Genomic DNA, 24,539 nt, shown 5'->3' on the forward strand with positions numbered 1-24,539 from the left:
AGCCGCCTTCGGGGCCGGGACCCCCCCGTACCCGCCCCTCGGACCTGCCATAGCTTCCCCTGGCGCTGAGAGCCCCTGTAGCCACCCCTGGGCCTGAGACACCCCTGTACCCGCTCCCGGGACCTCCCCTAATCACTCCTGGGGCCGAGAGCCACCCGTACCTGCCTGTGGGACTTCCCATAGGTGCCTCTGGGGCCGGGACTCCCCCATACCCATTCCTGGGACCTCCTGTAGCTGCCTCCAGAACCGGGATCCCCCTGTACCCCCTCCTGGGACCTCCTGTAGCTGCTTCTGGGGCCGGGATCCCCTTGTACCCACTCCTGGGACCTCCTATAGCTATCCACAGGGCTGAGATCCCCTATGTACCCCCATTTAAGACCCTTTATACTTGCTCTGGGGCAGAGACCCTCCCCCATAACCATTCTTGGGACCAAGACACCCCTGTACCTACTTCTGGGACCCCCTATAGCTGCTCCCAGGGTTGGAGTCCTCCCTATAGATGCCCCTGGGCTGGGATTCCCCTCTACCTACTCCTGGGACCCCCCCATAACTGCCTCCAGGGGCAGGATCCCCCCATTCCAAACCCTGTGGATCCCACCAAACTGCCCTCAGGGTTGGGACCCCCTAATACCAGTCCTCGGGGCTGGGAGCTTCCTACAGCTGCCCCCAGGGCTGGGGACCYCTCCATAACTGTCCCCTGGGGCTGGGAGCCCCCAGCAGCCACCTGTGGGTCAGCTAGCAGCAATCGGGGCGACTCGCTGCTGGCAGTGGTCTCTCCTTGCCAATGCCCTGGTGTGGGTCCCTCTCTCCCCGCTCTCAGGATGCGGATAGTGGATGATGATGTCAGCTGGAACAGCATTGCTGTGGTCCAGGAGAAGGAGGAGGAAGAGGATGAAGGGGACATGCCTGTGGTGAGCACTCAAGCACCAGAGGACTGTGCTGTCAAATGTAGTTTCCCGAACTGTGCCCGTCCTCCTTGGGGTCCCCCTTGTGTCCCTCTTTGGGAAGCGCTTGCCAAGCCCTGTCTCGCTGCCTCGTTGGCTGTGTTCTGCAGCAGAGGTGGGTGAGTTTACCTGGTCTAACCACAGGGAAGCCGAACTAGCTCGCTGCAGATAAAAATAGTTTTTATGTCAGGTGTTTATGTTTTAGAAAGGTTTGCAAATACCAGAAGTCTGTGATAGACCAACTACAGTGGTTCTTAACRCTTTAAAACGGCCACTTGGGACAAGACAGAAGGTTCCCGTGCAACTGACTGCATGTGCTGAACGCTGCAGCTTGGCTTGTGGCATGGGCTGGAAATGTAGGCATCAAAGAAAAAGGCTGAAGGCAAAGATTTGGGAAGGTTTTTGAAATCAGCATGTAAAAAGGCAGCTGAATGATGGTTACGCACCAGTTGCCAGCCAGTACAGTTGTACTTCAATATTTGTTTCAGAGAATAGAAATTCTTTTTYGTTCAGCCGTGTTATTTATTTAGGTATTTTGTCTTCAGGTAGCAGAATTTATTGATGAACGTCCAGAAGAAGTGAAGCTCATGGAGGAATTCCGATCAAATACTAAATGGAAACTTTTAGGAGGTGAGATTAGACCTTTCTTTACTGTCTCCCTGAATGATTTACTGTTCTGAACAATGAAATTATAAGGTAATAATAACACCTGTTAAAGAATCTTTTAAATGCTGAAGAGATCAGGAACTATGGAGAAACCTAGTGATGGTGATTTCCTGTTTGTTTTTCTTTAGAACAGAATGAAGATTTGCAAAGCTCAGATCTTTCAGTACCTGCCAAATTTACTAYAAGGTATGGGCCTCCAACTAGAAATGCTTATATTGGTTAATYCTTATTTTCTGGTATCAGTTGTCTCATTCTGCAGTTTCAAAGTGCTTTGCTGTGGAGTGTGAGAAGCAGGATATGTAGAGATTCCTTTTCCAGTGTTGAGTTACCTCTGCCTGGGGGATGAAAAATGACAGATAGCATGTTGTTTAGTTACAATGAGTGCTATTTCTGTATGTTATGTGAACAATTATCGCACAATCCTTCGACCATAACAGAAATCTGGGTGATGACAGGCTATAAGTAGACCTGGAACACAGTGAGGATGGTGGTGTTATAATACACTTCTTTTCTGAAAGCAGCTGTGGGATGGTCAGTGGTCACAGGGAGTCCAGACTCTGACAGAGAGCTTGGTGGGGTGTTTTGTTATGAGAAGATGATTTTACAAGGGCACAAAATGGGTTTTTTGGTCTGAGTGTTGCAGCAGTCCCTGGAAACTTTAAAATGATTCTGTTTAAGCTTTCCTGTGACCCAAGTTGTCTCAGAGAGTTTCTGGGATCTGTTGGGAAGTCTATGGCTCAGTGATGCAGTTCACTATGTAAATRTGAATTATATTTCATATTTAAAAAGTTGTTTTCATCTTTCACACTTACTTATAGCTTTACAGATCCCATTTAGTTTTTGTTTCTGGTCTGGAGACAGCAAAACCGAAGAAAGTTAAACTCTCATGTGAAACTTCCCCTCCCTTCCCAGGAAACAGCGCCATGACTCTCTGGACGACTCACCGCCAAGGCGACTGCGGCACGACTCCCCAGATCCGTCCCCTCCCAGGCAAGAGCAATGCGACGTCCCCAACCTTTCGCCTCCCAGGCGACAGCGCCACGATTCCCCTGACCTCTCCCCGCTGAGACGGAAACGTCACGACTCTCCAGATCTGTCACCTCCGAGGCGACGCCATGATTCCCCTGATGTCTCCCCACCGAGACGGAAACGCCACGATTCCCCCAACCTGTCACCTCCCAGGCGACAGCGCCACAACTCCCCCGACCTCTCCCCACCGAGACGGAAACGCCACGACTCCCCCAACCTGTCACCTTCCAGGCAACAGCGCCACGACTCCCCTGACCTCTCCCCGCTGAGACGGAAACGTCACAACTCCCCTGACCTGTCACCTCCCAGGCGACAGCGCCACGATTCCCCCGACCTCTCCCCACCAAGACGGAAACGCCACGACTCCCCTGACCTGTCACCTCCCAGGMGACAGCGCCATGATTCTCCYGACCTCTCCCCACCAAGACGKAAACGCCACGACTCCCCYGACCTGTCACCTCCCAGGCGACAGCGCCACGACTCCCCCGACCTCTCCCCACCAAGACGTAAACGCCACGACTCCCCTGACCTGTCACCTCCCAGGCGACAGTGCCACAACTCCCCCGACCTCTCCCCGCCGAGACGGAAACGCCACGACTCCCCTGACCTCTCTCCAAAGAAAGTCAGTTCGGCAATGGGGAAAAAATCCTGCAAAACCACAGACAAGTTGCTGTCAGGGGGAGTCCAAGGAGAGCAATCTCATCTCAAGCACAGCTTCTCTGACAAGTCCTCATCGCGTCAGAAGCGGAATGTTACTCCTGATCTGTCCCCTCCCCGGAAAAACAGATATGATTCTGACCTAGACTTGTCACCACCTCGGAAGAAGAGGACTGGGTCACCTACTCTGAAAAAGCAAAGTAGAACTAGAGGTGAGTGTGTGTAAGAGAGAGTTTCTGTGTACTCCGTCTCTCTTTTTCATTGCTGGTTGTTAGGCCCCTCTCTGTGATCACACTTGCACATGCCTGAGAGATAAGGGGTGTGAAGTTTAAAAGCCTGTCCAAAAGGAAAACTAAGTTAAACCCTACCCCCAAACAGTGCACATTCAGAAGGAAGAGAATTTAAAGACTGTTGTCACGTACTGTGACTTTCCCCTACAGCTCATCTTCTTTTAAGGTCTTGCTTTTTCTAGAAGTTACCTCAGGTACCACCATATCTAGTTCTTTCATGGGGTTGCAGTCTTAATTCTGTGATTTTAATTAGTATGCATCTTAACACAGGTGCTTCTCCAGCCACTAAAAAGCTCAGGCAGATTCCCTCACCTCAAAGGTGCTCAAGACATGACTCTGATTCTTCATCTCCACGGAGGAGTTCCCGGAACGCCTCGGATTCAGACCTTTCTCCCCAACGGAAGAATCGCAGGCTAGGCCTGTTACGCCATGACTCCCCTAAATGCGGTCCTCTTAAAAAGAATCAGAGCAAGCCTTCAGACTCTGATTCATCTCCTCCACGAAGGAYGCTGCCATCTGGAAAGGAGCAGTACGGTTCAAGGAGTCCTCCTGATCTCTCACCTCCTCGTCGCCGCCGTGACACTGAGGAACCTTCCAAGAAGGTGAAGGTTTTGTCTTTCCATTTTATCTGTAGATTATTTCCTGTCRATGGTTAGGAAACTTAAAAAGTCCAACATCTATTAATCTGTAAAGCAGAAACTCATATACCTCATGAATGCAGCTGTGCCAGACTGTCTGCTCCCAGTAAGAAGCATGAGGTAGTCATGAGAARGAAGCTCTGGTGTCTCAGCTGTCTCCTGAGACTTCTTTTCTGACTTCAGGGCATCCCCTCATTATGCCTCTGGGTCACCAGACAGCTCTCAGCTGGTAATAAATATGACTTTTCTGTTTGATTTGCAGGCAAACATGATGTTATCTGGGGGCAAAGCTGGCTTGGTGTCAGCTGATGTGCTGCGGAGGGAACAGCAGGAGCTCAGGAGACACGAGAGAAATAACAAGCACTTGGAAGGTAGGGGGCTGAGAAGGCTGTGCGAGTACCGCCTTGCTTTGTGCTTACAGCTGGCTCTGGAGGCTGTACCAGGCCCTGTCTTAGAGTGCTGGGTGTTAGGGTGGTGTTGGAAAGCATCCCTGTGGAGTAGCATCTAGACATACTGATGGATCCCTGTGGGTAGGGTAAGGGACCTCTGAAATAAAAGATTTATAAGCAGTGGTTTCAAAGCAATGCCAGTGAAATAATAGGGAGGGTGAGAAGCTTTTGCTCTGTCTGCCCCAGCTGCAAGTCCTAATCTGAAAAAGCTGACTGATACTCAGAGCTCAGCTTATGAGTGTGGCTGCATGGGGCAGCAGCTAAGACCAAATGCTGTGACCTTGCCTGTTACTGGTAGGTGAGCTCTTTCAAAGGCTAGAACTTTAAAAAAAAAAAAAAAGTTGAAATGAGTTGCAAGTAGCCATTGAACTGTCTGGAGGCTGTGAAATGTTCTGAAATGAGTGACTTGGGGCATCTGCCATCTCCAGAGGAATCTCGGCACTCTGAGACCGTCTTTCGAGACAAGTCAGGCCGCAAGAGGGACCTTGCACAGGAACGACTTGAGCAGAAGCAGAAAGCTGAAGCGAAGTCTGAGAGAGATGAACAATACGCCAAATGGGGAAAAGGGTAAGGGTCTCTAGAGCTCGCTTGCGTGTTCTTCAGGCCTTGCGTTACGGCTTTGCAATTTCCACTCCCTGCTATTTAGCCCAGGTTTGATACCACCAGAGGTACCACTTACAGTGGTGGTTTTAGTGGCATATCACTGTGTCACTTCACAGGGTCAGCTACTGAACGGTGGTAATGTTACGGATTTGAGCCTGTGACCAGGACACCACATGTTCCATTATATGTCTTTGAGACACCTTGAACTGTCTTGTCCACTGCTGCATGTGGGTTGGGAATGCTGCACACATGTGCAAGTTCAGGATTGTGATCAGTTGTGCAAACAGAGCAAGTCACAGTGCAGAATTCCTTGGGTTTTGGGATGAAGCTTTGTGTTTTTCTTTTCAGGCTAGCTCAGGGGAGGCAGCAGCAGCAGAATGTGGAAGATGCAATAAAAGAGATGCAAAAGCCATTGGCCCGTTATATTGATGATCAGGATCTGGATCGAATGCTACGAGAGCAAGAGAGAGAAGGAGACCCCATGGCTGAATTCATCAAAAAAAGGAAGGCCAAAGAGAACAAAGACAAAAAAGGTTTGGATGTACAAATGCAGCTGCTGTTAAATTTGTAGCCTAAGACTGCCACAGCATCTTAGTCCTAAAGGACTCCTTGTCTGGAGTTAGTGCAATAGCAGTATTTGCTATTGTTGGCTTGTTACTAATACCCGCTAATATTATTTGTTACCTTAGAGAGCAGTATCCAGTGACCTAGGCAACTGACAGACTTGGATTTGATTAAATGTACTTTCAGATGTTTCCTCTGTAAGCTGCAGATGGCTATAAAACAGTTTGCACATTACATCTGTATATACCTTTTAGGTTGATGATGATGTGACCACATGATAGTGCTGAAGTAGTAATCTGTTTTATGGCTGTTTCTGTCTCTAGAGAAACCTAGGTACAATGGACCAGCACCTCCACTCAACAGATTCAATATATGGCCTGGGCATCGCTGGGATGGTGTGGACAGGTATATGTTCTGATACATTTATGTGATACAATAATAGTAAAAATAAATGAGCTTCAAAGAGTTTACAGTGTGAAGATTCCCGATTATCAGATGAATGAATGAGACTGTTAGCAATGCTAAGGTTGAATATGCTGATTTATGAATGGGTGGTAATACGCGCTTGTCKGGAACAGAAGGGAACAAGGCTCAAATCCCCTGAGGTCCTTCCGGGCCTTTAGTGGCTCTGACGAAGGACTGGGGGAGCATATTGTATGCTGTATGTTGGCATGGAGCGCTGCATCTGTTGGTTGGTACTTTCAGCAAGGGGATGAACAGCTTCTATAGTGCGAACACCTGGTAGCAGGTGGAAAGAGACCCGTGCAGCCCACTGGACGCAGGTCACTGAACTCTCATCAGAAATGCCAGCTGTTGTTATGAAAAGCTTGTGATGCATCTAAATTAAAGTTTCACTGCTTGATAAAACCTTCTGTCACAGCAGTCCATGCTCTTCTTGGTATTCCTTCGTAGGTCCAACGGATTTGAGCAGCAGCGTTTTGCCAGGATAGCCAGCAAGAAGGCAGTTCAGGAGCTTGCATACAAGTGGAGTGTTGAGGACATGTAGACGAGAGAAATAATGGTGTGAGACATTGCTCCTGAATCAAYGTTACAGAGGTTCATCTACTGCCACTGCCAGAGCTGTAAGTAATGGCTCGCTCTGCCTGGACCAAGTGCCATCCTCAACATTCAGTGTACCAGTGAGGAGGAGAGGCTGAATTTAGAGGGGGAGCTTATAGTGCTTCTGAATGAGGGTTTTCCTGTCATCCGGATGATGAATGCAGAGAACTTCAACAGCGTTACTTTGAGCAGAGCAATGGCTGAATGTGCTGGAGAGGTGCAGTGACTGCTGCCTGCAGGACTACTTCTGCTCTCTGGCAATCCCCCATGAGGTGCTGCAGACGAATTGGTTTCTGGCCTGCTTATTTCTCTTCTCACAAACTATATAAACTGTATGCGTAGTTGTTTTCTGCCAAATGCTTTGTTCTCTGAAGACGGTTCGCAAATTTTCAGGTGTCCTAAATCTCAGGTTTTTTCATGGTGAAAGTATGCCGAAAACTCAGTCACTGAAGAGTTACCTTGTCCAGTAGTTCAGCCTGTTTGAGAATTCAGTTGCAGTTTCAGTTGTGGGCAAGTTCTTCCAGAGGGCAACTGTCCCCTAAATCTACTTAATACTGTGAGCTGATTTGCCTCTGGGCTGATATCAGATCTCCCTCATGTCCTTGCTAGGGAGCCCAAAGTGCTYCTGATAAGTATATGTAGTTACCATGCCTTCTAGTTCATAGAGTCCCTGATTGCAGTGAAGTTTGTAAAGCTAAGCTTCTCTTTGTCGTAGTCCAAGCTGGGCTGGATGGGTACATCTGTGGCAGGAAGCTGCTTGCTGTATGTCACAGCTGTTCTCTCCTAGAAGAGACTGAGAGAACCTGCAACGTTGTATGTGACAACAAAGTCTTCAGAAGCCCTGGCAACTCTTTGGGGGTCARTTTCTTGTGGAAAAATACAGAGGGGATTTAAAATGTTTTCCCTGACTTATTTTCTTTGGAGTATCTAACGGTCATGGATTAGTCCCCCCAGACTTCTCTCTTGACAGTGCTGCTGGCAGCTGGGCAGTTCCTTAGCACTGCTGCCTGGAGGTTTGTTTCAGTGTGAAACATAACCCCTCTTGTGATCACATTTGTCTGGGCTTGGAGCTGGAGGCCAGGCAGAGTTGCACTTGATCCCTGCTTTCAAGAAACCACTTCTGGAAATAAATACAGTTGGTTTTGTTTATGTACCAGAGAGCATGTATTAAATGCAGCCAGCAGCTTCCATGGAGATCCCTTGCCATTAATAGTGGTCAGGGGCCAGTCATGAGAATAACCCTTTGCAGTGATCCTCGTAGAGCAGGAAAGGGTATGGGTGAGAAGTATAATGACAAAGTTCTCTCTGGAGTTTGCGAGTCTTGGTACTTTCTTCCCTGTTTTTTTACTCACTGTGTTACATTTTTAGCAATCCTGGAATCCATGTGTACACTTGTAAATAACAGCTTTCTTTTTTACTTGATTTTGTGCGTTGGTGGATTTTTTTCTAAAGCAGAGACAAAGAGAATAAATAAGCGTCAGCCTGCTGGTAAGAGGTTTGGGTATAATTTCTTCCACTGCCATCACAGTCTGTGCTTTGCTCAGCCAAACAAATTGTGCTTCACTAACATCTTTTTTTCAAAGTCTGTTGGTAACTATCCAGGCTAAAAGTGGGAACTTACTGGACCCTTACTGCACTGACAGTCTCTCCTGTATTTATGGGGTAGTCAGTTAAGCTTCACCGCATCCTTTGGACACGGATCCTCTACTGTCACTGCTTGCAAATGCATAAACCAGGGAGTATTATACATAGCCAGTGACTGAGGCCAGGAGAGGAACAGAGAGGTAAGCACCATTTGCAGATCTCGTGGGAGCGAGCTGTGTTTATTTCAGTAATGAAGCTCGGAGAAACAACCCTGAGCAGGTGTCATTTTTGTGGGCCCAAAGGTAGTGACAGGGAATGCTTTGCTCACCTGGGCCCTATCCTAGGCAGGAAAATAGTTTGAGAGTGTGAGGCAGCAATGGGAGTTCACACTACAGTGGTGCTTGCTGCAGCATATTAAAAACATGCACTTTATTTGTAGRTATTTTCCAGTTACACTTTCCCCTTCCATCACCAAGATCCTAATTTTTTCCTATAACTGCAACTTAAAGCTGTTGCAGCCTTGAAGAAGAGTAGAGATATATTTGATATATGCTCATTTTTGTTCTTAATTAAGAGCTTCTGGAAATACAAAAACCAAACAAACAAGTACTGTGGAGCTATTGAATTCACCTTAGTAGAGAGCTGTTGTCCTGGTTAGATGCTTGTACCTTCCTGTCCATGGCTTAGGTGAAAGTGTGCTTCTGTCTTACAGAGAAACAGAAAACTGCAGCTGGCTAGCAAGAGTGAAAGTCAGGAATATTAGCTGCCATTTACAAAGGCAGAGCCATTTTAATGTTGGTACTAAGCACAAACAATTTTTATTATCTGAAAACAGCATAAGCTTCTGCTCTTAAAGCTTACTTTGGAGGYTGCAGTTTTAAAATTTTAGGTAGAGGTACCTCCTGTTTATTACTACCAGGAGGACCTTATAACAGAGTTCATTACAGCAGTGAATTTATACAGTACATCTATTATATTTTTTATTACCAGATATTTTCTTGCTAAGATCTATCTATGCAAAATAACAGAGTATAGGAAGGCTCAGATGATGCAATTTTAGCATTAAAAAGCAACCCATCCATTTATATTGCTCCCTTGATGCAAATCAGCAAATATATAATGATGGTTGATCGAGATGCAGTTGTGCTAATGAAGCATGGAATCTAAAATACTTCTKAAGCTTCAGAGGGGACAGGAGAGCTGCCTCTTCCCTCCTGCTGCTGCTGGATCAAGTGCGTCTGCAGGGACAGAGGTTGGGAGCCGCATTAGCGTGGAAAAGACCCGCGGTTCCGTTGGTGTGAGACCGTGCCGCTGAGCGCCTGTTGACACCACCCCGCGAGGTGCTGCCGCAGCCTTGTCGGGAGCTCTGCCTGTAGGACTTGCTGCGGCTGCTGGAGAAACCCAGCGTCAGTGACCCAGAGGGGCTCCCGCTCTGCTCTGTGGTTCTTCACCTCTCCGCTCTCCGGGGTAGGTACCTGGTGCGCGTGGTGCTTTGGCTCTCAAATGCGGCCTGTAAGCCCAAGCTGGCACTGTAATGCAGGCAGGGACCCTTCTCCTGACAAGTGATGTCAACGCGAGGCACCGGCTAGCCAGACAGCCSAGACCTGCCCTGGAGCGGGCAGTCCGTCAGCGTCCTTGCTGGCGCTGAACTCACAGCAGAGGCAGCTCGATTTGAAGGCAGGGAGGATAATAGGAAATGGCTCTAAGGGAACATTAAGATTTGACAGTAAAGAAGTGTGAATACTTTTCCCCTGTAGTTTCAAGGTCAGCTGCAGCCAGAGGCTCTCAGGGTGACTGCAAAGGACCAACCTGTGTACACCATTTGTAAATACAGAGYACAGCTGATCATACCTCTTCTGTGAGGGCTGCAGGGACCTGGCTTGCGGGGCATTCGCTGCAAGTGTGAATCATTGCTTATTACTTAATACAGACAGCGTGGGATGCAAAGGCACTGGAACTGTGGTGTAACTGGCAGAACAATATTCGCAACACACTTAACTTTGGCAGTGAGAGGAATAAAGCTGCCTGTAGCTTACCGCACATCTTAGAGGGAGAGCAAGAGGGAGGTGTTAGCAGGACTCACTCCGAGCACTTGACCCTGCTGAAAGCCTCGGGTGGCAGCAGGAGTGTCTCCCCGTGCTCCCTGTGTAGTGTAAAGCCATCCTCAGGGGCTGCAGGGCTGCTGCGCGGGGCAGCTTCGTCGCTTGCTCGCTGCCCTTGGCCATCGTGGGGGACTGCGGCACGTCCCTAAGCCCAGGAGCTGCTCTGGGGGGATGCACGCTTCCCTCTCCTGGGACCCGCTTAGCGTCCTTCCTTCCCTGCCATGCCCACGGGGCTCGGGATGCAGAAACGGAGCGGAGGTAGGAGCAGGCCCCTGCTGCGGCAGGACCCAGAGCCAGCCTGGGGCTCGGGCTGGGGGTGAGGATGGGAGCTGTGTCCCCGGGTCGGGTGCCATCACCCCGAGGCGGGCYGCGTTAGCCGGCAGAGGGTGCTGCCATACTGGCGCTGGGGTGCCGGACGGGCGCCCCTGGCCAGCCCTGCTCATCCCCGGGCCGTGCTCCGCRTGCCCCCGCAAGGGCAGAGCCCAGCCCCGGCTCCCAGCAAGCTGCCCCTCATATACCTTCCTCTTCCTCGCGGATCCTGTCTGTGCACGCGCGCGTGTGCGTGGGTCGGGGCAGAGGGAGGCAGGTTCGTCCTGGTGCCCTGTGTCTGCGTCCTGCTTTGCCGTGGCTCTCCTGCCCCAGATGTGGCTGTGTTTGAGTGCGTTTGGCAGCAGAGAGATCGGAAAATGCTCTGGGATCCTCTGGGATGAGAGAGGCGAAGGAGATGAAGCAAATGATGCTGGGAAGCGGATCTCTTTATTGTTGTTTCTGGAAGGACAGCAGCCCTGGTCTTGGCATTAAAAGAGAACTTTGATTAGCTTTAACCAGAAAAAAAGAATATTAAAATCTTAATTTAATTTAAAACACTGTCATTCACAGTCATGGCAAACGCAGAGCAGAGTAATTATTATGCAAATTAGGCAGATAGAAAAATGATTAATAATTGCACAAATTAAAAATTATTGTAAACATCCTGTGACTAGTGATAAGTCCGTGAGGAGTGTGTGTGCAGGAGGCAACGTTGCTCAGCCAGTTCCTGCATCCTGATTTTCTCATTAGTGGGATTTAATTAGCAAATGATGCGAAGGAGCCAAGCAGCATTTGGGGGAGGTCGAGGGTCGGCACGGGCCAGCGCTTGGTTTCRGGTGCCGGGGAAAAAAGTGCCAGCCTGGCTGCTGGGGTTGCCAGGATGGAGCTTGAACTTCGATTGAATCCCGCTCCCGGCTCTCGATGCTGTTCAGGAAACTTTGCGGAGAGGCTGCTTTCCTGGGGCTGGCTGCTCGCGGGGCTCGCCCCCTTGCCGGGCTGCCGCGAGGCAAACCCTCGGCGTGCGCGGAGGGAACGGCACGGCATGGCACGGGGCGCAGCTCGCCCTCCTGCGCCTGCGGCCGCCTCTGCCCACGGCAGCCCCCACCGTGCCGGAGCGGGCATCACCCCTGACCGGCCCCGGATGGGCATTTAATAATTACTGGTGGAGCTTGCTCCCTCTAAGAATTAATGAGCTTATTTGTCTRGCATTTTGCTGCTAATTGCATAACATTATTTTTTTCCCCCTGTTCGACTGTTTTACTTTTATACTTTTGACAGTGAGCATGATAATAATAATAATAGGCTTACACTGGCTAATAGGCTTACGTGGTGCATTATTCATGTCAAGGACAAGCAATTAAGCTTGGCCTCACACATAATAATTAGATTTTTGTTGATGAGCTCATCCGTAATGCGTTTAGTTAAGATAAGATAAGGAGCTTAATCCATGGTGTGTGACACCCCCCCATGACCCCTGCCCGCTCGCGGGAGGGTTTGCCCGTGGCGGCTGGGCAGGGGACGCGACGCTGCCCGCCTCTCCTCTGCGGAGGAAGGACGCCCGACCGAAACCGCCCCGGTGCAGCGGGCAGCCGTCGCTCCCCTGCGAATAAACCGTGCTGCTGCACAGACGCAGCGTGCGCAGCCTCCGCACGGCGGGACCTGGGGGCCTCCTTGCCTGCCCCGAGTTTGTCCTTCCCGCACCATCAGGGCATGGGGAAAAGCTGCTCCGTGTGGAAGTGATGCGGGGAGAGGAGAGGGGACAGACTCCAGAGGCATCGCGCACTCGAGTCGGGGGCTTCGAGGCAGAGCAGGCAGTCTGACTCGGCTCTCCTGAGCCTCCAACAGGTGCCCGCTTTTCCATCGCTCTTTGCTAAATGTCCTTTGCGATTTGCTTTGTGGCTCGCGTGTGCGCTAATTGCTTCCCTCTGACTTGGCAGCAGCTCGTCTCTGGCCCGCCTGGGTGATTTTGCTGGATAATGCCCCCGCGAGGTTACTGCTGCCCGTGCCAGGGCGGCTGTGGGAGGCATCCTGGACAGGGCGTGCACGGATCTGCCTCCTTCGGGGAGAAAGGTATCTCCAGAAACACAGGATTAAGCAGACAAAGCATGTTACAATGGGAAAGAGATTGTCTGAACATCCTTACAAATGAGCAGAAAGCTGCAGAAGTACTCAGCTGTTCTATTTTTGCAGATGAATGGGGCAGGTTTGCAGAAGACAGAAATATATATGCCTATAAATATTTCACACGGAGAAACAGATGAAAATTGTTCCTCACAAATGCTGTAATTTACTCGAGAACCTCTCTATCTGCCTGGTTCCTGACAATTACGAATTCCCCTGAACCCTGTAATGTGCCGTGCCTGCGCTCTTATCTGGGCAGTGCCGAGCGTTAATATTAGTTAAGAGAAACCCCGCGGAACGGGTAAAGGCTGGCGCGGGGCTCCCCGGGGGCTGCGTGCTTTCGGCAGCGCCCGGCCCCCCGGCGGGCTGTCTGCCTGGCCCCGCCGGCTTCCTCTTCGTATCCATCACTGTCCTTTCTAATAGCCTGCGCTCGCGTGTCAGCCGTGCAGTTATCAGTCATTTCCTTGTATGGCTCCTTTGAGCAGATGCTCGGCAATTACGGCCTCAGCTGCGAGCGGCGGGGAAGTCAAACGGGGTGCCAAACTCTCCTGGTTGTCACCAGCCTCCCGGGCCGGCGGCGGCTGGAACGGCACCGAATGCCGCTGCTCGCCCAAGGCCGGCGAGAGCCTCCGTAAACCCTGATCGCRAGGACTGTCACCGTTTGGGGAGGCAGGAGGCTGCCGGCTCAGTGACACTGTCTTGGATGAGGGAAGAGCTGGAGAAGGGCCCTTCCTCTGCTGGAAGGTCGCCTGCAGCTCCGTCTCCTTTTACGCCCATGGGGCAGGCATTTATCAGCGAGGATCGATGGCGGTAAATGCGGCTTCTACCAGCCATCAGGCCCCTTTTTTTTTTTTTAATAGCTCCAATAAAGCGGGTTCGGGCAAGTGACACATTATCGTAACTGTTTCCTGCTGAGATCGCCTATTATTTTTTAATTAAAAAGAGCCCAAGATTTGTCATTTTAATTTTTCTCTATGTGGCAGTGGCTCCAAGTCGCCAGCACTTGGCAAAGCCTGACGGCTCCATAAATTGTCCGGGGCTTCCAGCGGGAAGCGCCGGCGAGGGGCTGAGCAGGCAGCCGCACGCGGGAGGACGCGTGGCGCTCGCCGGGGCCCTGGCGCTGCGGCGGGGGGACGCGGGGGCCGGGGCGAGCCCTGAGCGCAGCGAGGGCAGCCCATTTCGGCTGGGGAAGCGCGGCTTTGAGAGCTGGCTCCATCCTTTGGCTGGCAGCGGGGCCGGGCGTGAAAATCAATACGACTGACAGGTTAGTGATTGTATATGCATATGTGCACTTTTCCTAATTATGGAATAATTAGGGACATGCAGAGATAAAAATTACTAATAATATTTACTCTGGACTCTATTTTTTTCAATAACCTCTCTCTCTGGCTCATTCTCCGAGTCTTGGTGGAAATAACTTTGCAGATCCCAGTTAATGAATATTTGTAAATGCAAGAACATTCAGCGCTGGAATATCCAGAGGGCATCCTCTCTCTTCCTTGTAATTTTTTTTTTACAAGATATTTAATATTTATGGTTCCATATCCTTGTGAATAAAAAGAGCCACCCGCAAACCCCGAGGAGCTTAGAGTCTGGGGATATTTATGGCGCTTCCTCTTTTTCTTTTCAATTACAAAGACACCTCACATAATTAAGTGCTAATAACCTTGTTAATCTAAAATTGATACTCTTTCTCCTGGCCATCTCTTAATAGAATTAAAAACAGATTAATAATCAACGATAGGAGACATTGCACGCAATTAAAGAAGAGGGATGGGGCGTCGGGACGGTGGCGCAGCCTCCCAAACTCGGGGCTGTGTTTCCTCACCCCGGAGCGGGGCCGGGAGCCCGCACGTCCGGGCGCTGTGCAGCGGCGATGCCGTGGCGGGGTCGGGCGGGCGGCCGCACCGCTCCCCGAGCCGCCCGGATGGGAAGATGTGTTTTGCCTTGTTCTCTTTACACAGTTTAAATTTTTAAGACAAACAGCCATGTAACACCGTCTCCTAATGAAACTGTTTTATGTTAATTAATTATGTATCAAGGCTCATTCTCATGCACGGCCCAGCTCTGCTTCCCCTCCGCCGAGCCTTTGATCTGTCAAAGGCTAAACGGGAGATAAATAATCAAATTAAAAAGCAGCCTGGATGGAAATAAACACATTTAAGATGTGTTATCTAGTGGTTAGAGCAAGGCACTGAGTAATAGGACTCCTGGTTCCGTCTCTGCTCCGCTGCGGCAGCGCGGCGGGAAGCGGGCAGGACCGGCCCTGCCAGCCTCAGTTTCCCCAGCCCGGAGCTGCCTCCCCTCTCCTGGCACGGACCCTGCCTGCGCCGCACACGGTGAGTTGTTTCCCATAGGAGAAAGAGGCGGTGAACGATGTTATCTGCCTGATAATGACAGAAAATTAAAAATCTGCGGTGTTTTTTTCTTCCAGGCCGTGGAGCATCTCCCTGCAGATCCAGGCCAGGGCTGGTGTGTGCCCATGGTAGTTGGGATGTCAGCGGTGGACACAGTTTTGGGGTAATTTAACACAGTCTCTAACAATTTGTCACACCTAAGCGGAGACAGATGTGCATCCATATTCATTTTGGAGTAACTTCAGAAATTTTAACTCCATCAGCCAAGGCAGCCCCGCTCGGCACCCCTCTGTCCTGGGCTCCGGGTCAGAGAGGGTGGGTGGGAAGGGCTGAGACCCGGAGGACTCGTCCCACCTGGGAGGAYGCTCCCTGGCCGTGAGGCTTTCTCCCCCAGGGTGTCTCTGCTGCGTGCAGACCTGTCCCCTGCGGCGCGACAGCCGCGTTTTTGGGTCTGGGGATTGCACGGGGATTGCACGGGGTGAGCCTGGCCTCCTCATGGGGGGCAGGAGCCGCTCCGGGTCTCCGGCCAGGGTCTTGCGCCGACTCTTGGGGCTGCAGGTGAACACCTGCGTGCAGGCGTGTTTTGGCATTTCCCACACTGGCTCTCAGACTGCAGAGCCCCCCCGGCACGTCCCCGTTTGCCCGGGCGCTGCTGCATCCCGTTAGCGCCGGCCGAGACGGGCGGGTGCGGAGGGACCCTCCGGCCACCCTGGGCCGAGRGATGCGCAGCCACCGCGCTTCTCTGGACCGAGCCCCTGTGGTGCTGTAAATCAGGTGTTATTCTAACGGTAAACACCCTACAACAGGAATTACAGATTATAATTGTGCAGTGCTTTATGGCCGTAATAAAATTGTAATGTTATAGCCTGCATGTAATTACCAGCTAATAGATTTCTTGTTAAAGGCCTCAATGCGGAGAAGCGCCCCAGTTTGCCGAGTGCCAGCAACCGAGTGGGCGCCCGGCCCCCCTGCGCCCTCGGTGCGGTGCCTCGGCCCAGCTGCTGGCCTGTTCCTACCCCCTTTCTGATGAAGGCACTCGCTAGGAGCTGCAGAGAGGCTCCAGGGAGCGGGCTTTAGCGTAAACGAACCCCGTTTTGGGGGGGGGGATTAGAGGCACTTGGCCGCTTCTCACCCGCAACCGCTTTTGTTCTGCTCGGCATAAGCAAAGAGGCGCTCTTTGCCTCTGGCTTCGCTCCGTGCGYGCTCGTTGGGATGCCAGAAAACGTTATGCCTGGAGGTTATTCAGTTAGCAGATTAGGAGGGAGTTTATTACATTTCGCCGGCTCCTCTTCGGAGCGTTTTGATGGTGATGTTTTTATCGGCTTATCTCCGGGCGCGCGCGAGGCAGGCTGTCTTCCCGGCGAGCGCTGCGGCACAGCCCGGGCTTTGCCCGCCAGCTCCTCCAGCGAGCTCGGGAAGGGCGATCGCACTGCGCCAGGGCAGGGGCGCTAACGCTGGCRGCAGGCGCTCGCCTCCAGGCTGCGGCCAAGCCCGGCCCCGGTCGGATGCCGCACCGGGAGGATGCCATCCCGAAGGAGGCGAGAACCATCGTGGTGGGGGCAGCAAGCCCCCTCCCCAGCCRGCCCCTCTGACCCGAGGGCTCCCGGCCCCGCTGCGCCGTCTCGCCCCGCTGTTGGCAGGCGAAGCGGAGCGCGGCGCAATCAAAGGGAGAGCGCGGAGAGCGCCGTCCCCTCTGGTCTTGCCCCGGGCCCTGCCGTTGGGCTTCTGAAGGCTTTTCTCCAGCGGTGTCGGTTCTCGTTAATCTGCACATCACAGCCATCGCTGCCGACGTCGGTGGAGAGATCGTGCCGGCTTCCTAAGCGGCGTCGCGGGCAGCAAGGGGAAGCGGAGGGGGCAGGCGATGCGCCCTGCGCGGTGCACGCCGAGCCTGCGGAGCCGGGCTGCCTTCGCCGCCGAGCGCGGCGCTGGAGCAGAGCAGCTGCCCGCAGCCGCAGGGCTGGYGGAGGGACGAGGGCCCCGGCTCGGCTGCCGCGTGCCGCAGCAGGGGTGCGAGCTCCTGGCGAGCAGGGCTTGGCGTTTCCTCGCCGCTCCCTCTGTGCTTCGTGCTCGGCRGCGAGCAGTGAGGTCCCTCGCAGCGCTGTGCCCATCCCAGTGCCCCTTCCCGCGGAGGCTGGGATGCCTCTCCTGCCCGCCAGCATCAGAAAGGGAATTTTCCCCCCCAGGTTATATAAAACACTATATAAAACGAATGCAAAGCCATCACGCTGGAGAGTTTTACTTGCCCCACCAAGGCCCTCTGTGCTTCTGCTGCTACTGTGAGGCTCTGAGTTTCCCTGCTCCGATCTACCTTGGCTCCGTATCCCTTGAGCTAACTAATCAGGTCAGTGCATTTTTAACACGGCATAGGAAATCTTTATATTTTTTGTCAGACTCATTCTTCTCCCTGGTCTCTCTGCGGGGGGCTGAATTATTTAATGCTGAATATTAAGCAGAGATGTTTTCCCTTCCCTGGGCTGCTGACTGTGCAYTTTAGGTCTGGAAAGACTGGCAGATGCTTCTTCTCGGAGGTGGGTGCAGGGGGAACCCATAATACCGAGCAAATTACCCACTTACGGCTAGATTTGCAGAAGAACTAAGATCCCACTTAAAGGCGTCTAAATAAACAGGCCAGATTTGCTGAAGTGTCGAGCACCCAGTGGCTCTGCTGAGACACAGCCAGGACAAACCACTTAACAACCRCTGTAAAAGCACAGCATTTCCGCCTCTTTACACGTGTCGGTAAAATTTGCTGAAGTTTGAAAGTTTATTTCCATCCCTAGAAATGGTTCTCTGCAAGTGTGGAAAAAAAAAAAAGAGCAGAAGAGGAGAGCTGCGAGAGGGGAGCCAGCAGTGTGAAAAGTCTGGGAGATTATATGCAAAACCCTTAGCTAAATTAATCCAGCAGCACTGAAACCTGTAGGAGCCACCGAACGCAGGAGCCGGGGTTCCCACAGGGACGATCACGTGCTTCCGTGGTGCGAATGAGACGTTTTCTGTGCTTTATTGTACCTTAAATCGCGGATCGCGGCCCGTGCCGTTGAACGCGGCTGCTGCTGGGTCTTGCAGCCTGAGTTTTCGGTTTCTGACTGCGTTTGCTCCATCGAGGCTGCGTGATCGGCGTCGAGCACAGGGCTCGCGCACGGGTGGTGGCCGACCCCAAGCRCTCCCGGAGCAAGCGGCAGGGCCGGCGGTGGCTGGGCAGGGGGCTGGCCTGTAACTGGGGAACAGCAAACATATGTCGGCTGGTTGTAGGTCACATGCGGCGATTATCGCATGACAGGTGACTAAACACAAAGGGCTGATTTGTGTATCAGGGTTTATCTTTTCCATTAATGGGTTTCTAAATTRGTGGCAGTGGAGCAAAAAAACCCAATTTGAACTCAGAGCATGCATGATTACTATTGTAATAACCTTGGCTAATAAGAATATGATGTGGTGTTAGGCTGGGAAAGAAAACACATTTCTCATTAGCTTTTTGATTAATTACTCYACATAATTTCCTAGGGGGACATGCCTGGGACTGATTGCCTTTGCTTTTGACRCGTGGAAGTGGTTTACCTTAACTTAATAATTTTCTCGGTGACATTTTAATGGCAGGCCTCAATTAATCTCCCGTTGGCTGGAGGGCAGGGGCTGCGCACGCACTTCCCTGCACAGACCTGCCGCTGCCCTGCAGAGGCACCCGGGGCCTTGCAGGGCCTTGGGGGCTTGCACAAGTCCCGCGGCGCCGCCGGGCTTTCCGTCCCCCGTGGCCACTCAGGCTAAGCAGTGCCCGCGGCGGTGGCCGAGGGCATTAAGAGTTGCCGTAATTCCCAGCGAGCTGCCTGGAAGTGCCGGGAGGAAACTAGCTGGTCACGTGGCAAAGCAGGAACACGAGGCTTTGAGTAGGATCTTAGCGCGGTGAGCAGACTAATAATTAATTAGCAATGCTGATTAAAGGATTAAAGAGAATGGGATAAACAGAGCTGGACTGTTTCGGGACGTTTATCTCGCAGTTCCCCATCGGAAGAGGTGGAGGTCACGGGCGACGTTCCTGCTCTCGCACCTGYGGGTGGGAGATACGTGGCAGAAACGCTGCACTGGGAAGTGAACGGGTGGGTTTTGGCGTGCTTCGCACGGATGAGACGCAGCCGGCTGCCGAGAGGGGCTCCCGCCGCGGGGCTGGATTCGGGACCGGCCGGGCCCCTGCAGTGGCCGCACACGGAGCGAGGGCTGGGAGCCTGYGGGACGGCCGGGCAGGAGCAAGTGCCGCGGGACCGGGCTGGCGGCTCTCCGGCAGGATGCCTCGTCCTTCCTTTGGCAGCCTGGTTTTGCCCGCTTTGCGGTAGTCTTGTTTATCCCCAAAAGAAGGATTTTGCAAGGAGCTCTTCTATAAATGCTGGGGGAGGGGGCCGTGCCTTTCYGCCGCCGGTGAGGCGGCAACGCGCGCCCCGCGGGACGTGCCCGCGGCCGAGACAGGGCTCGGCCACGCTCGCCGCGTCGTTTTGCTCATGTGCAGTAGGAAACGCTGCAAGTGCTTCGCAGTTGGCAGTGGCGGAGGAGGCGTCATTTTGTTTTAAATACCTGCGAGTATGCCAGTCGTACAACTGCTCCCGCGCCTTGCAACTGCTGCCAGGAATCCAGCTGTTAGAAGGCATATGTTTACATGACTTGGAAGCAACCAATTTCCTTCCTTGCATTATAATATAAATATTTTACAGGAGCTAAAATATTCAAAGATTGTTTGATGTTGCCACATGGAGTGGTATCAAATGAGGGCTGGAAGGAGGGGAAAAAATGAGAGGGAAGCAAACAGAGATTCATTTGTTTCCATTGCTGAAAATTGAATTATGCTTCATATTTCTGCATCATAAAATTGCCCAGAACATTGATCTCTGTTTATTGTTTCGGGAGGAGATGCTTGGATTGTGCCTTTGCAGCATAATCACCATTAGTGCTGGGAAAGACACGCAGGGAGACGTCCCGTCGCTAGACTGYGAGCGCTGCAAGACGGGGCCGCTGCCTCCCTGCAGGCTGCAAGCGCCCGGAGCGCCGCCGGCTCCCTGTRAATAACGGATGCTCCTCGCGGAGGCGCCGCTGCCTGGCTCCGCGGGGTGCCGGGAGGGCCGGCGAGGGGCGCACGGGGCGAGCCCTCCTTGCTGCCTTCCCCTTGCGAGCGGCAGTGGGGACGGGCCCGGGCTGGGGCAGGGGGTCCGAGACCGGGAGCGTCGGTTTGCCCCTAGGGCTTCCTTTTGCGAGAGGCAAAGACAAGCGAGCCCCTAGCAGGTGGCCCTCTCCAACCCAGGCAGCTTTTGAGCCAGGTGCTTTTATGCTCTAATTAAAACGTTGGCAAATCCATACAAATTTCCACTAAATAAAATGTCAGGGTAATTCCGAGTCTCGCCCTGCTGCCGTGACATTTCTGCGGGTATTGTTTGAGGGCTAATTGCATGCTGCTGTAAGCGCTTTTCCGCAGATCTTGTCTGCCTTTGCTATTACTTTGGCGCTGCTCAGAGCCTTCATCCCGCTGCTCGCCCGTGCTCGGGCCTGTTGCCTCACGACATAAATAAAAATAGGGCCTGGCGCTTGCCATTTGCCTCGGAGCAGCCTTCCCAGCGTGGCATCTGTGTCCGGGCAGAGCTATTTCTCAGCATCCCGTGGAGAAACGGGCGGAGAGGTGGAGAAGGACCCGCGCCAGGAAAGTCTCTGGTGGCCCCTGCTTCCCGGGGCTGTTTAGAGCCGGGGGGTGGCGGGACTGGACATCCGTCCCCCCCCTTGCCAGTCCTTCGCGGCCGCGGCGGGGATGCCCGACGCCGGCATGCCGTGCTTGCTTGCGAGGGGGAGCCGGGGGAGCGGAGCGCACGCCCGCCGGCCGAGGGGGGAAGGATTTGCTCTGGCGGCGCGGCTGCGAGGCGCGGGAGGATGACACAATCAGCCGAGCGTGTCCTGCGAACAGACGGGATTACAGCCCAAATCCTCCTCTCGCGCGCGGCTCGGCGGCTGTGGCCCGAGCCTCCCCGGCGCCCGCCTCCCCTCGCCCCAGCCGGCAGCCGGCAGAGGCCCTGGGGAGCCCCGGGATGGTGAGGAGTTGGCTAGTCCCCCTGAGCCACCGGGCACGGTGCCGCCAGGACCGGAGAGGAGATGCCCATAAAGCTGCAAGACGAGCGCTGCGGTGCTCCCGGCAGCCCTGGCACGTTGCTGAGCGCGAGGTGCRACTTAAACGATGCAGGAAGGATGCCAGCACGCAAACACGCACCCCTGCYGCTCTGTCAGTGGGAAAGCTGCCTCCTCCCGCACTGGTATTGCCGTCAAACGAGGCGGGCAGCAAGCGATCGGAAAGAGGCTGCTAAAAAAAGCAAGTGAACGAAGTCCCCGCTGGCCGGCGGTGGGGTTTGAGTGGCAGGGAGGTCATTCCTGCGCATCGCTCCTTGGCACGCCGGCCCCGTGATGGGCGCTGACGTCGCCGTCCGGGGCGCCGAGAGAGTAAGCGACGGCAATATTTATGTTTCCATCTAAACGCGCGGATTAAAGCAGACACTTTAATCTATTCAGCAACAACTCAAGGATTAAAAAGTTGCAGGCAAATCACAGTCCTAAATTGGTAATATATTTTTGCTTGTCAGTTGACAAATCATTTTATAAATCTATTCTACAGCTTTATGTGGTCCCCGTGTGAGTTAGGGACTTGCCAACTTTTAACCTGCTGTTTCTCAGCAGCTTATTCTGCACACATCCTCGGGGGGGAAAGCACAGCAGAGAGGCGTATTAGAAATGTAATAATTTTCCCAATTGTACCRGTTTTACTCATTTTGTGTTGACCCTAGACAGAGTTACACCGCGGGGTGCCAGAGCCGTTTGATGTTTATATTTACTCTTTTGCTCAAATGATTGTTTCTTTCARTCACTCACGTTTTATCCCTCCTCATCGTGCAACTCTACTTGCAGGCTTTGCTGTGAGCCTCTGGCCTGGTCAGGGCCAGGGASGCGGAGGGACGGCCGCTGTCCCCTGCCCCGGGGGACGGACACCTCCACGGCGACGCAGCCTTAGCTTTTCCCTTAGTGCTACCGTACGCTGCTATGGATCGCAATGGCTTCTATTTTCCAGAATGTTTCTTTTTCAAACAAAGTAATTACCAATTAATTGGCGAGGAGCTTTACTTCTAATCCCCGAGCTCACAGGAGGGAAATCTGGCCGTTTTTGTGGGTGCACGCGTGTGCGGCGGTGGCGAGCGCTTCAGGACTGCACCATCTGGCTGTTTGAAAATCATTAGCAGGCGCCCAGTTTGGGAGCAGGTAATTGCCAATGGATAGATCTATATATTTCTGCATATGTTCATGGAAGTAACAGCCTGTCTGGGCAGACAATGTCGGATGTGTTGCTTCCAGTCGGGAAATAATACAGAAAAAAACACTTCTGGGCAAAGGTTAAGCCCAGCTGCGTGCATGGAAGAGAAGGGCTCTCGGGGTGGCATGGGTGCTCCCGGTGGCGCGTCCCTGCTCCGACGGGCTGCCCTGTCTGCGCTCCTTTAATAAGGTTTTTCCCCCCCCTTCAGTTGTCCCGGAACGCGGCGGATGAGGCAGAGGTTAGAGACACGGGCGACCGATGGCATATGCAGAAGCCAAGCCAGCTGCCTTGCTCCAAGCCTCTTGACTGCCCCGGGAAGGGGAAAACCTCCGCCTGGTTTCCGATCAGCAGCAGGATCCTTGGCAGAGGGCACCGGCTTCGCCTCTGTCCGCGATGCTGACAGAGCGGAGGTGAGACTCCTTTAAAACTCCTGCTCCCGGATCTCCCCGCGCGGTGCCGGCAGCCAGCGTGTTCCTCTGTTTGCCAGAGAATGGTGCTGTTCTCTTGCGAACTCGGAGCCGGCTGCGTTTCGGGGATGGAGAGGAGGAAAGTTTGGGAAATTCCAGCAAGAGAAAGAAACGGGTCACCCAAAAGCAGCCCGCGGCGCTGCCGGCAGCGAGCACTTTGCTCGCTCCGCCGGCCCGCGCAGGCAGCGAAGCGTCGGTCCGGCTGGTGGCTGGCAGCAGCGTTAGAGCGCGCGGGCGCCGGCGCCGGCGCTGGGGCTGGGGCTGGGGCAGGCCAGGGCTTTGGCCTGGCGCCCGCCCGGGGGCCGATACTTTGCTCGCTGCTCCTGCGCTGTCGGAGCTGCTGTTATTAGCAACGGCACTGCGATGAGAGCGTCAAGGGGAGATGCTCCGTCCCTGCCGCAAAGGGTGGGAACTTGCTTTTGCAAAACAGCAAAGACGGGTAGGGAGAGGAATAAAACGAGTTTGATTTCTGGGGCCAAATCTCAGACGTCAGTGGAGCATTGAGTGCTTTCATGTGGAAGATGAGCACATTGCTGTGCTGCTGGGTGCTTTGGGATGGAGTTGGCAGCTGGGCCAGAAAGCAGCTTATTAAAGGGTTTAGTTAGTCGCTGCAGAGCAAGTCGGGCTTTCTGTTTTGTTTTGTGCCTCRTGCTGTGCTTGCTAACGCTTCACCTTCAGACACCAGCCTTGGAAACCAATTTCGGTTTGGCACAAACAGTGCGGGGGGCCTCGCGCACCTCCGGGAGAGGCGCTGGGCCGTGTTAATGCTGAGTGCYGCAAGCGCATCCCCTGCGTGCGAGCGGAGGGCCGGGGAGGGGGGGGACAGATGTGGTGCTGCTGGATGAGGGACACGCATGGAGCGGGGGACGCGTCCCATCCCCTCCCACGGGGCCTTTGCTCTGCCGACTGGCGGTCGGCTTTGGGCAGGGGGTGACTCGGGTGGCCGTGACGAGTGCTAAATCCATCCGAGCGGCTGAAGGGTCTCCCACAGGCCTAATTCAAAGCAGAAGGATACGGCGGGGAAAAAGCACTAGATGCAAAGGGATTTTTCTATGTTGGCTTCTTTTCATTATGAATCTTTTTTCCTTCTCTTTCTCTCTTCTGGCCAGTGCCAGGYGAGTTGATGAATTATCCCAATATATATTCTGTCTGGAAAGAAAACACATATCATATATATCTTTGACAAGTTATTATTCTTCCTTATCAGAATATGTGTGCATCCAGGACGCCATAACTCACCCTTTACGTAGCTTTTGTAACGAGACGAGAGAAATGCGGCAGGCTTTTAAAACTCCTGCGTCCCCAGGCGCAGCCCTGACAAGTCCTGAAGTAACCGCGCGGCGTGCGGGACGGCGACCCGCCGCTGGGGAAGGGGC

General features: G+C 53.2%; 2 protein-coding genes across 2 annotated transcripts in view; both read left to right on the plus strand.

Moving 5' to 3' along the window:
- The first annotated feature begins 75 nt into the window (after positions 1-75).
- BUD13 (BUD13 homolog) lies at positions 76-8,321 on the plus strand. The gene is made up of 10 exons (XM_026057939.1): positions 76-911; positions 1,490-1,574; positions 1,739-1,796; positions 2,523-3,508; positions 3,857-4,188; positions 4,487-4,595; positions 5,102-5,240; positions 5,625-5,809; positions 6,164-6,245; positions 6,753-8,321. The coding sequence occupies exons 1-10, from the start codon at positions 822-824 to the stop codon at positions 6,844-6,846; spliced, it is 2,160 nt and encodes a 719-aa protein (XP_025913724.1). The 5' UTR covers positions 76-821; the 3' UTR covers positions 6,847-8,321.
- LOC112962053 overlaps positions 7,054-24,539 on the plus strand; it is a 24,021-nt gene continuing 6,535 nt past the window's right edge. Inside the window, exons 1-3 of the mRNA XM_026057898.1 lie at positions 7,054-7,116; positions 9,860-9,950; positions 15,450-15,535. Coding sequence (XP_025913683.1) covers positions 7,054-7,116; positions 9,860-9,950; positions 15,450-15,535 — 240 coding nt within the window. The remainder of the gene's footprint in view (positions 7,117-9,859; positions 9,951-15,449; positions 15,536-24,539) is intronic.

This window comes from Apteryx rowi, unplaced genomic scaffold (assembly GCF_003343035.1).
Source record: "Apteryx rowi isolate R43461 unplaced genomic scaffold, aptRow1 scaffold_141, whole genome shotgun sequence".
In the NCBI taxonomy this organism is placed as follows: domain Eukaryota; kingdom Metazoa; phylum Chordata; class Aves; order Apterygiformes; family Apterygidae; genus Apteryx; species Apteryx rowi.